General features: G+C 40.9%; 1 protein-coding gene across 2 annotated transcripts in view; it reads left to right on the top strand.

The window, feature by feature from the left end:
• The window catches only part of CTNNBL1 (catenin beta like 1), a 185,394-nt gene that overhangs the window by 58,302 nt on the left and 114,182 nt on the right, over positions 1-12,910 (top strand). For both annotated transcript variants that reach the window (XM_004370355.2, XM_023724756.1), the window contains exon 5: positions 6,175-6,272. In XM_004370355.2, coding sequence (XP_004370412.1) covers positions 6,175-6,272 — 98 coding nt within the window. The remainder of the gene's footprint in view (positions 1-6,174; positions 6,273-12,910) is intronic.

Genomic DNA, 12,910 nt, shown 5'->3' with positions numbered 1-12,910 from the left:
CAGTTACTACAAATGTTGCCCTATGACAATGGTTAATAATCTCACAACACATCAACAATATCCTTACTCAATCTTGTGTTCCCTATCACCAGCTTTTAAGGAAGCCTTTTTGAGATTACTTTTTAAAAAGCCATCTGCTTAATGCATCTTGCTCCTTTTTCTCTGTATCTTTTTTTTTAACATTTTATTGTGGTTTGGGTGAATGTTTACAGAGCTAATTAGTTTCCCACTCAACAGTTTATACGCATTTTGTTTTATGACATTGGTTGCAATCCCCTCAATGTGACAGCACTATACCCACTTCCTTTCTGGGTTCTCTATTACCATTCGCCCATCTTTCCTGCTCTTCTCTGCCTTCTGAACTTTGTTTTTTGGCAAATGCTGCACTTTTGGTCACATGGGGTTAATTGTTCTGAGGAGCACGTTCCTCACGGGTGTTATGGTTCACTTGATAGGGCTACTGTTTGGCTGAAAGGTAATCTCCAGGAGTGTGTTCAGTTCCAGGTTTGAGGGGTGTCTAAGGGCCTTAGTCTTGGGGGTTCCCCCAGTCTATATCAGACCAGTAAGTCTTTTTTTTTTTTTTTTTTTATGAATTTGAGTTTTATTCTAAATTTTTCTCCCACTCTGTACAGGACCTTGTACTATGATCCCGCTCAGAGCAGTCGGTAGTGGTAGCTGGGCACCATTTAGTTCTTCTGGTCTCAAGCTGGTGGAGGCTGTGGTTCGTGTGGTCCTAATATTAGTCCTTTGGACTAATTGTTTCCTTGAGACTTTGATTTTCTTTACTCTTCTTTTGTCTAGATGGGAAGACAAAACCAATAGTTTTATCTTAGATGGCTGCTCACAAGCCTTTAAGACCCCAGTTGGTACTCACCAATGTAGAATGTAAAACGTCCTCATGGAGTATGTTATGCCAACTGATGTAGATGTCCTTCGAGACTATGATCTCAAGTCCTCAAGCCCAGTGACTCAGTCCCTTGAGGTGTTTGGTTATAGCTAAGAAGTTTTTTTTAATAACTTTTTTCCTTGTGGGCACATCCCATTGGAGATTAATGAGCTTAATGCTCAGTTTCTGTACCAAAACTCTTATGTGAGATCAGGCCAATAAACAAATTTCTAAAGCCAAAAAATAGAAGTAAATACCCTTCTTTACATAGAGCCGTTGTATTATGGACCGTTTTGTTCCCAGCTGGCCTTTTCTGCTTTACCTGTTATTATACCAGCTATTGCTCCAGTGGTGGACAGGTACAGAGGGTGGCCTTTCCACTAGACATGACAAAATAGGCTATCAAAAACTGTGTTTTAGTAATTCGCAGAGACACAGGCTCTCTGTTTTCCTATTAAACTTGGACAGGAGAGCCTTTTACCTTGTGAAATGAAATTGTAACTACAGTGGAAAAACCTATCACCCATGCCCATAGTGTGCTTGTGAACAAATGCTAGATGGGTGGCAGACATGCTGAATTTTCTCATCAAGATTGAGAATTCGTCTGTCTTTAGTTTCGATTCTCATTCCTCTTTCTGGTCTTCAAATGACCTCTGTCTTCTGTGTCAGATTGCATTATCCAGGAGTTAATGATTATGATTATGCACTCATTACTGCTTTGCTGAAATGCTGTTTTGTGAAAGTTGGGAATTTATGTAAAATCAGTTACTGATAGGATTGATGAGATGTTTATTAGACCTAGTAGGTAGCTGATTTCTGACTTCTCAACTGAGGCAGGAAAGTAGGTAACGAGATATCCACTGGAACATAAGAAACTACTTTTCTTGGTAAAACTTAGACGTTTATCTTGTTCCTGTATAAAATCACCACACTTGTTGAAATTATTTTTTTTCTTTTCTTTTTTTAAAGTTCCTAGGTTTAATGTGACACATTTTGTGAGCATGGTGTAGGACTGATCAAAGAAAAATATGATACCTGGCCCACAAGACCTTAGAGACTGAGAAAAGACTCGATCAATGTGAACGTCTGTGGCATCTCTGAAATATAAAATTAGATCTTCTAGCCCATTGTGACCCAGAAAGAGAGGACCATGCTGTTGTTAGCTTAAATTTTGGATTTTAGAGGCTTTAGGAAAAATGAAAGCAAAAATGAGGGCTTTGGCCATTCTGTGGGAAGACTTGAATAGGAATATTATAGTGCTTTAATATTTTCTGAAAACTTTGATTTACTTGGCCTTTGATGTACATGACCTCATTTATTCCTTATAGGGACTCTGAGGTAGGCTAGGCAGAGACCATTTTATAGATGAGGAAACTGAGCTGTAAGAAAATAAAGAGGCTTTTGCAAGATTACATGGCTAGTCATAATTTTGGGGTAGTTCAGCTCACTAAAAACGTGGGGCAAAGAAGGTTCACAGATGAATGTGACATGACTCCTGTCCTCAAGCTTGCTCTCTTTGTCTGTTCTTTCAGATATACCCCGCCCTCTCTCTCTCTTTTTAATTTGTTGTGGTAAAATATATATACCAAAAAATGGCCATTTTAACCTTTTTTTGTGCACTATTTTCTGACAGTAATTATGTTTACCATGTTGTGCAATCATCACCACTATTTCCAAACATTTTTCATCACTGAGAACAGAAGCTCAGTGCTCCTTAAAGCAATAATTCTCAATTCTTTCCTCCCTCAGCCCCTGGTAACCACTAATAAACTTTTCTCTACGCGTTTGCCTAATCTAGATATTTCATGTAAGCGGAATCATACAGTATTTGCCCCTTTGTGCCTGACTCATTTCACTCAGCATGATGTTTTCTAAGTTTATCCATGTTGCATCAGAACTTCATTTCTCTTTGTGGCTGAATAATATTCCACTATTATTCCATTGTATGTCTCTGGAGACCGCTCCTTGGAAACCCGATGGGGCAGTTCTACTCTGCCCTGTAGGGTCACTATGAGTCGGAATTCACTCAATGGCAATGGGTTTGGTTTTGGTGTTTTGGTATGTCTATACCACATTTTGTTCATCCATTCATCTGTTGATGTCCACCTTGTCTGTTGAGGCTATTGTTTAATTAGTAATCATTACATACTAGTTAATAAGCACTTAACCATGCAAGGTGCTATACAAGAGATGTAATGATAATGCTTATTGCATGCCAGGATTCAGGTCCTTGTCCTTTAGACATCTGACTATGCAAAATACATATATATGTGCATGTGCGTGTGTATGTGTAATGTCACCATTAAATAAGCATGCGAATGGACAATGATAGTTTGCTATCTCATAGTATGAACTTTTCAAGAGAATAAATATGGGAGTTTCTTAGATGAGGAGGACTGGGGGGAGATGTTAGCATTTTGTCCTTCCTGGGACCTTTAATAATTTATGATGGAAATCAGTGAGTTATTTCCTCTGGGATTACAACAAAGTCAGTAGCTATGATTTATCTGACTTTAGCCTTATTTAAACCTGGCATGTGTCCCTCTCTGCATTGTTATGAAGTGTAGTGACAAAAGCATTGTTTTTGGAATCAAAGGACTAACGATTAGCTAGGATCGATCCTGTTGTAATCATAGAGAAAAGAGTCATCGCTTATTTCCACCACAAATTACTGATAAATGAACTGACCTTTAGGTAAGTTATTTAGCCTCTCTGAGCTTTAGCTGTTTTATCTGTAAAACGGGGATCACCCCACCTTATAATGCTGCTGTGAGAATTCAGTAGCATATCACCTGGCATAATGATTTTTTAAATGATGACTGTTATGATGGTAATCATTATGATGGTGGAGCCCTGGTGGTGCAGTGGTTAAGAGCTCAGCTGCTAACCAAAAGGTTGGCAGTTCGAAACCACCAGTCAACTCCTTGGAAACCCTATGGGGGCAGTTCTACTCAGCCCTGTAGGGTCGTTATGAGTTGGAATCGACTTGATGGCAACGAGTTTGTTTTTGGTTTATTATGATGGTGACTGTTGCAGCCTTTAGGGAAGGAGAAGGACTAATTCCTACTAGTCATGGGTAGCTCTAGGGTTTCTAGGAGTTAGTTTGGTAAACTTTTTTTTTTTAATTGATTAAAACAACTTACGTATTTTGGTTTACTAAGACACATGGTCTTCTGTGTCTACAGCTTTCTGGTTACTTTGTAAATAAAAACTATAAGCATGAAGGAGTTTTGTCCAAAGACCTTTAAGCTCTTTATACACATTAAGTTTTATATCACTCCCATGTTTTCAGTGAATATCACCTTTAAAAGTGAAAAACTAAGACACAGAAAGCTTAATTGCTTATTCATGATGTACAGCTGGTCAGTTATAGATGAGTAAAGTGAACCTTCAAATAATTTGTCTTTCAGCAAAAAATGTTCATAAAATACCTGAAACATTAGTTAATAGTTGGCAAGTCCTGTCATTCTTGTTAGGAGCCCTGGTGACGTAGTGGTAAAGCACTCGGCTGCCAACCAAAAGGTTGGCAGTTTGAATCCACCACCCGCTCCACAGGAGGAAGATGTGGCAGCCTGCTTCCATAAAGATTACAGCCTTGGAAATCCTATGGGGCAGTTCTACTTTGTCCTATAGGGTTGCTGTGAGTTGGAATCAACTCGATGGCAGTGGGTTTGGTTTTGGTTTGGGTATCATTCTTATTAATGTATCCTGCATCTTCCCTTTTATTCTTTTTTTTCCCTAGTTCTAGTGAAACTGCCCTGTATCTGGCCCATGTTGTCTCATGTTTGGACTCTGTAGTATGTAGTCGCTTTGGAACAGGTCTTCCTGCCTTCAGGCCTGCTTCCTACCCCCAATCCCCCAGCCCCAACTCTCCACACATCTTGCCTCCTACCTGTCCCCCCACCTTCCAAACAGTCACCATGTTTCAGTGCATCCTGCACATGGCTGTTAGGTTGTTCTTTCACAATTGTTATTTCTTCATACAGTTACAATTTTCTTCCTTTCTTCCCTCAGCCCCATCCCCTCTCCCCTTGCTTCATATAAACATTCCCATCTCCCTCTGCCTTTATTCCTGTGGTTTTGGTTTCTAGGCTACCTTCCCTCATCTTTTTAGTTACTCCTTTTCTACTAGTCTTCTTCTAGCAAGTCATTCCTGTTTTCCCAGCTTGGTTTAATTGCTCCTTTTTCATGATGTCTGTAGTTCACGTAGGAGCCCTGGTAGCACAGTGGTTAAGAGCTGCGGCTGCTAACGAAAAGGTCGGCAGTTTGAATCCACCAGGCGCTCCTTGGAAACCCTGTGGGGCAGTTCTATTCTGTCCTGTAGGGTCACTATGAGTCGGAATCAACTCAACGGCAGTGGGTTTTGTTGTGGTAGTTGATATTGTCTGCATTCGTCATTTGTCACACATTGTTATTGCCTATAGCGTATAATTTTTTATGTCTTCTATTGTCTTTCCTAACATCCTCGTTTTACAGATGAGGCAACTGAATCCCAGAATGAAGACTGGATTTGCCTTGTTACCCTCACAATACTTTATTCATCATAAGCATTCAATAAATGCCAGTCGATGGAGCAAGGGTCTGTGTGTGTGTATTTCCATTGTGAGGGAAAGGAAGCTGCTTACAAATTTAGTTCTGCCTTCCAATTTCTGAACATAATTCCTTTTTTCCTCTCCTTCATATTTTCTTTCTCTTTTACTTTCTTCTTTCTTCCTATTTTTGCCTAGTGTTTAATTCTCATTGTTCTCCTTTTGTGTCCAAAGTATGGTATTTGAGGAAAGGAAGTTGGTGGGTAAATCCTCTCCTCTACATTTTAAACCTCTTTTGTCATGCCCTGATGTCCGAAGACTCCTTTGTGAACACCAGCCATCTCATCTCAGGAATCATTACTGCCTTTGAAGGTGAACTGTATAAGGTAGTTAAGATTACTCTGAGTTTCAATAATTTAAATTATGAGATAAAGTTAAGGGTGTTGGCCTATTTCTCACTGTAAAAGAGACCTCCTGAGTGATCTATCTGAAGTTTTGAAATTTGTAAAAATGCAGTGAGCCTATGAAATAAGTTACCAGGAAGGCAGCATAACGAAAGAGACTAAGTGAGTCAGTTAACAGCATTTGTTAAACACCCACTGTGAGTAGAGCTCTGTTGAAGAGATGTTAATAAAACTGGAGTGTATTAAAAGTTAAATGGTGATGAAGCGATTGACCAGGAAACAGAAGGGAACCAAAGATTTTAATAAAATGTCGGTGGGGTTTCAGCATGTACGTGATATCCTTAACATTTTTCACATGTGTCCATAGCAGTGGTTGATTTGCTTCAGGAATTAACAGATATAGACACCCTCCATGAGAGTGAAGAGGGAGCAGAAGTGCTCATCGATGCTTTGGTAAGTTGGGGTTCTGCAGGCTGGTTTAAGTGTTGGCTTCATCACCACCATTGTCTTTGGGCCAGCTATGGAAGAGACATCAGGTGGGCATCAGGTAGAGATAATTGGCAAGAGATCTGTGAGCAACACTGAATGATGAGAGTAAAAAAGTAGATACAGAACTTGTGGGGTACTTTACTCGTTGGGATTCTGTTGGGTGAGGGGTTGTAGAGGCCTGACATTTATTAACTACCTCTTGTAGACAAGCCTTTTCTCATTCTTTCCTCTCTATTTGATCTTTACCGTATCCTCCCCGATGGGTACTATTGCTGTCTTTTCCATTTTACAGCTATGAACTTGAAGCTTAGTGAGGTAAAACAACTTTCCCATGCTCACACAACAGGAACTTAAACCTGTGTTCTCTTTGACTCCGTGTTCCTGTTCTTTCTCCCCACTTCCCTCTCAATGTATTGCTACTGACTGACCTCATTGCAAAGAGCTTTCACAGGTGTTTGTTTTCTCTTCTGGGCTTTATAATCCCGAGGAGTAGGGAGGACAGATATTATTACTTATTTTACAGGTTTGTAATCAGAGAGGAATCGGAGAACATTAAAAATGGGACTTAACTTTATAGCTCATCTAGGCCAGAGTTGCATTCCCTGCCTGTAGAAAGCAGGGCCAGTTGATTTCTTTTGTGGAGGTTAGGGAAGACCTCAGAATCCTCCTCAGCTATTGTTTCAGGCAGCAACCAATCAAAAGGAGATAGTATGTGAGGTGAAGCCTGCCAGCCAGGCCTGATCTAGTCTAATCTCCTAGCTTTACATGTGAGGAAACCCCCATACAGAAATTCAGCCTTCCACTGGGTCTCAGTCAGTTCCTCTAACAGTGGAGATTCCAGCCTGCATGTACTGATCCCCACCACAATCCTGTCCTACCACTAGATTCCCTCTCTCATGATGATTAAAATCAGCCCAGGGACCAGGCAAGAAGCTTCATACAGGGCCATTGTAATTAACCTCTGGAAGGTAGGACTGCACAGATGACACTGTGGGGACACAGGGAGGGAGCAAGTGCCACAGTCTGCTTTCAGATGCTCCTCAGAACAACATCCCAACATCATTCTTTTCTGTTCTGCACAGTTGTTCAAAGGAAATATAAAGGTCCGGAATTCTACGACAGTGGCAGTTCTCTCCAGGAAGGAGCTTGAAAGAAAAATGGCCATAGAAATTTTCATCATACTCAGTCACAAATGGTCCTGCCCAAGGTACCACAGCTGGCCAGTGGCAGAAGTGGTCTAATCCCTGACACATCCTGTGGAGTTCTGTCCCCCCACCAAGCTATCTCCCTCTTCAAGGCTCTGCTAATTCCCCTTCCCTTTTCCTCCCCTTTCCCCTCCCCTCTTCCTTTCATCTTGTCTTGTTTTTTCTGTTCTCTCTGGTAAGAATGTTAGTCCTGGTTTTGATGCAGTTTGCCGAATTTATGAAAGATTGCTGTAGTCACTTGTATTAGAAACACCTGGGGTATTCATTAGGCTGCTTTCTGACTCAAGACCTTCTGAATAAGAATCAATGGGACTGTGGCCCCAAATGATTCTGAGACCTACTGAAGGGTGAGACCCCACTGCTGTACTGCCTGCCCCCCACCCCACCCTTTTTCTCTAAAGGTTCTTGACACTAGAGAGTCCCATATGCCATGCCTGCTGCTGGCATTTGGTGTGAATGAAGGGGTTATGAACCCACTGGATATGAAGAACTGTCTGTTACAGAGCACGAGGCTGGAGTCCAGCAGGGCCGTTTGTGACTGAGTATGATGAAAATTTCTATGGCCATTTTTCTTTCAAGCTCCTTCCTGGAGAGAACTGCCACTGTTGTAGAATTCCAGACCTTTATATTTCTTTTGAACAACTGGGCAGAAAGAAAAGGATGATGTTGGGGTGTCGTTCTGTTTTGAGGAGCATCTGAAAGCAGGCTGTGGCACTTGCTCCCTCTCTGTGTCCCCACAGTGTCATTTGTGCAGTCCTACCTTCCAGAGGTTAATTACAATGGCCCTGAATAAAGAAGCTTCTTGCCTGGTCCCTGAGCTGATTTTAATTACCATCCTTCACCTGTGTGAATAGAGGAGACAGACAGAGGAACAGCTAGCCTGGCTGCTGCTTGTAAAATGTACTCAGAAACAGAAGTTCCCACAAAACCCCCTTTTGTGTATTCCATGTTGCCAAGCCCACCAGCAAAAGCTGGATCTTGCAGATTTTATTGTTTGGAGAAAAACAGTTTGTCCCCAGTCTGGGGAGCCATTAGGTAGCTGCTATCAAGGGTTTTCCTGTTATTTTATTTAGTATTTTACTATTAATATTACTATCTTAAGATTTTGACTTGTAGCTTTATACTGGTGGGACTGGTATGAATCATAAACAACTGAACATTTCTGGACTCCGGTATATTACTGGCTTGTCTGCAACGAGTCAGGAGCCATCAGTAAATATCAGAGGTCAGAGCAGGTGGGTGGTCTTTCAGTTATTTTTTTCAATCCCTTTTGCTGCATTCAGGAAGAAATTTGATCTAAGAATTCTCAATATTACAAGGGTTGGATTGTCTTTGTAGTTTTAATTTGGGGCCAATATCAGAGGCCTGGAATTGCATGAGCAGAGGCTAGAGGGCATGTAGCAGAATTTATTATGGTGTGCAGTTTGTGGTTATTGCCTGGTCTTTTTCCCAGTTGGAAGTCCTAAGCAATAGAATAGCACATTTGTGGGGAAAGAGTGCTGTCCTGGCATTCTTAGGGATCTTGGGGGTTTTAAAATTTGGTTCATAGCCACTGCTGTTACTTACGCAAAAGGCGAATATTTGTTCTTTGTAACAAGTTGGTTTGGTAGCCTGGAAAATAGACTCTTTTCTGAAGAGTAGTGAATGCAAGGATGTATTGCTTTGATAGCAGTTCTCTGGCATAGCTCTCTAAAGAAGACTTTGCGCTCATTGGGAATAGTGATCAGATTGCATTTGCTTTTCTACGTACTGTTCCCAAAATTTGTCATGTGCTTGGCAGTTCCATGCCTTTGCTCACGCTCTGCCTTCAGGTTGGAATGCCCTTGCTTCTCCTGGGCTACCTGGAATATTCCTACTCATCCTTTAAAGCCTAGCTCAAACTTTATCTTCTTTCTTTTGAGTTTTTTTCACACTCATCACTTCAGTAGAATTTGTGTTCCCTAGCACTTTGTGCATTCTGGCACTTGTCAGAAGGATTGTAGACATCTGTTTATAAGCTTGCTTTTGCTGAGTTGTGATCCCTGTCAAGAGAGTGGTCAAAGTGATGGCTCTATCACTTACCAACTGTGTGTCCTTGGGAAAGTCACCTAACCTCTTTGTACTCAGTTTCTTCTTCTGTAAAATGGGGATAACAATAGTATCTATCACATAGAGCTGAAGTAAGAAATAAATAAGGTATTTAAATAAGTCTTTAGAACAGTGCCTGGCACAGAGTAAACACCCAGTAAATGTTGGCCGTTATTGTTGTAAAGGTATTGTGCCTGGGATATAGCAAGTACTTTGTAAATGTCAAGTTAAAATTATATGTATCAGCTGCCACAAAGTGAGCTATTTGTGAACAATTATTTCAACAAATGTTTTTTGAGTATTGTGTATATAACATGAGACAGCTACTTCAAAGGGTGCAGGCCTAAATAAAACATGGGAAGATAGGAGTTTAGTTTTTTTATTTAAAAGGATGAAATAAGAAGTGATGGTAACAGAAGGCAACATACTGAGAATGGCTGTGAGAGATGCAAGCTTCTGTGGAAATTAGAAGGAAGTGATCACCTCTGATGGGGAAAAATCAAGGACTGTAGCGCTCCAGTGTCAGCAGTGGCTTCTGAAGGAAGGCTTTACTACAAAGGCGTGTGGTGGTATGGTTGGGCCATGAAGCTGGCCAGAGTGATGAGGAGGCCTTCAAGCACTGTCACACATGGGGACACTGGAGTCCAGAGGTCCCGGTACGACTCAGGCTAGATTTAGGTGAAGATGTTTCTAGAAAAGGAAACTTAAGACCAAAAAAGAATAATACCAAGGATTTTGTAAGGAAATATTGTATTATGTTAATACATGCCATTAGAAGGAATAAGGGTCTGTGGAGAAGAAGAAAAGTGTTGCTGTTGGGAAGACAAGACTAGTGGTTTAGAATGTAGAAAGATTCTATAGAAACTGAATTTTGCTGTAGAATTTCATGAAAGTAACTGAGTTGTGGAGAGCCAGGGGACCACCACTCCATACCATTCTTGCCCCCAATTAACCCTACTTAAACACTAAACTTTGAAGCCCCGTGTCAGCTTGGCAGGGTGTGGTTGGCGAAGCATCTGTGCTGCTCTTAGGTTAGGGTCCAAGTGAGGCTGAGGTTAGCTGTGTTATGTTGCTGTAAGGGTACTTACTATGTAAATTTCTGGATCCTATCATTTTTATCTCTTCCCATTTCCATTAATGTTCTTCACCTTCATCTCTATTTGTTCCCAAGCAAAATTCATTTGTTCATTCATTCACTAAATGTTTATTGAGGGCTTAGTATGTTCCAGATTCTAGGAACTAGGTATATAGCAGTGAACAAGACTGACAAAATCTTTGCTTTTATGGAGCTCATATTCTAATGTAGGGAGAAACAGTAAATAAGTAAACAAAAAAACTATCAGGTAGTTGTTCTCTGTTATGCGGAGAATTAAAATACAAAAAAAAAAAAAAAAACCCAAACCCATTGCTGTGGAGTCGATTCCAACTTATAGCGACCCTATAGAACAGAGTAAAAACTGCCCAATAGACTTTCCAAGGCTGTAACGTTTATGGAAGCAGATTGCCACATCTTTCTCCCACAGAGCCCTTGGTAGGTTCGAACTGCCAACCTCCTGCTTAGCAGCTGAGTGCTTAACCACTGTGGTACCAGGGCTCCTGAGAATTAAAATAGTGATGTGATATAGAGAGACTGAGAAATCGCATTAGATACAAAAGGCCTGAGTTCTGATGACAAGAAGAAACCAGCCATTCAGAGTGATTAAGGGCAAGATGGGACAAGTGCAAGGCAGGAATGAGCTTGGCATATTTGAGGAACAGAAAAAAGGGCAGTACTATCAGTGCTGCTGGTCCGAGGAGGAAGAGCAAAGTTGGGGCCAGTTCATGCTGGGCTTTGTAGACCTTAGTAAGACGTTTGGGTGGATTCCCAGTGTGAAGGGCAGTAATTCTGGAGGATTGTAAGCAAGGGAGTAGTGACGTGATCTGACGTAACATTTTAAAAAGACCACTCTGACAGCTGTGTGGATAATGGATCAGAGGGGCAAGAGTAGAAGCAGTGGGACAAGTTAGGAGGCTTTTGTAGGCATCCAGATGAGATGTGATGGTGGCCTGGACTAGAGTGGTAATGTGGAAGTGGACAGAGGAGATGGGTTTGAGATACGTTTTGGAGGTAGAGTGTAGGGACTTATTAACGGTTTGGATCTGAGAGGTAAAGAAAGGAGTCAGGAAGACCCAAGGTTTATGGCTTGAGCAAGTGGATGGAAGTTGATACCGTTTGGTGAGATGTGGGAAGCTGGGGAAGAAGCCATATTAAGTTTGTGATTCTTGTTAGATATGTAGGTAGAGATGCCAGCTTTCAAAATTGCCCCTTTACTGATAAAATATTGTGATAGGTTGCAAACAGGCATACGTTTTACATTATAACCATATTACCATACATATTCTCCAAACTTATTGCTTGATCAAGATTCAGTGGGGTGGGTTTAAAAAAAATTTTTTTTTTAATATGAAATTTCTGGAACTCCTAGTAAGTAGAAAAACTAACTCTTAAGAAAGCTTATTGGCAGATTGTACCAGAGAGAAATAGAAAAAGAATCACTCCTTCAAAGCCCTTGTCTTTTTTTTTTCCCCCTTCTCTTTTGTATCCCTCCTCTTTGGTCAAGTAGGAAAGGCTGTCTGATCATGCCCTTGAACTTCGTCTTAGTAAGACCTGCTGGAATATTGTTTAGGAGACCTGCTAACAAGCAGAAATAACCAGTGACTTCTCAGAAAATGTCAGCTTTCATACAGTCCCCATTTCCAAGGCCAGGTTCCTTTCTCTGACTGGTGCTTTAATCCCTAAGCAGGATTTGTTTTTAGTATCAGACTTTATCACAGGCCCAAAAAATAGGCATGAAGGTCGACCCAGGGGTTAGAAGGAGTAGAATAGAATGCTAATTTGTGCTTCTTACTAGGCAATATCCAGAGCTATGCATAATAGAAATATTTTTCCAAGGGTTTTCTTAGCTAAATGTATTTTGACTGCTTTTGGCCCTCCTGCAATCAGATAAAATTACATTTAGCCCAGCTAAACATAAAATTTCATGCTTTGCAAACTTAAAAAAGCTGCCTGTTAGAAGTTAGATTTCTGTAGCAAGAAAAAAGATTTTCCTCTAGCCAGACACCCATTATGTATCTATAACCATTCCACTCTGGGATTTGAGTGTGCTGCTCACCACCATTGTCCCCATCACTTTCCAGACAGCAGAGATGGGAAACATAACTAAGAATTAAGGAAAAGTGAAAATAAATAAATAAAATAATGCAGATAAAGCAGCAGTAAGCAATTGAACTGGTGAAGCAGTTTGCAGAACTGACAAGCAGTGTGGTACCCAGCGGAGTTGTAGTGTCTGC

Source organism: Trichechus manatus, unplaced genomic scaffold (genome assembly GCF_000243295.1).
Source record: "Trichechus manatus latirostris isolate Lorelei unplaced genomic scaffold, TriManLat1.0 scaffold00008, whole genome shotgun sequence".
In the NCBI taxonomy this organism is placed as follows: domain Eukaryota; kingdom Metazoa; phylum Chordata; class Mammalia; order Sirenia; family Trichechidae; genus Trichechus; species Trichechus manatus.
The sequence above is the reverse complement of the archived record's forward strand: the minus strand, read 5'-3'. Positions and strand labels throughout refer to the sequence as shown.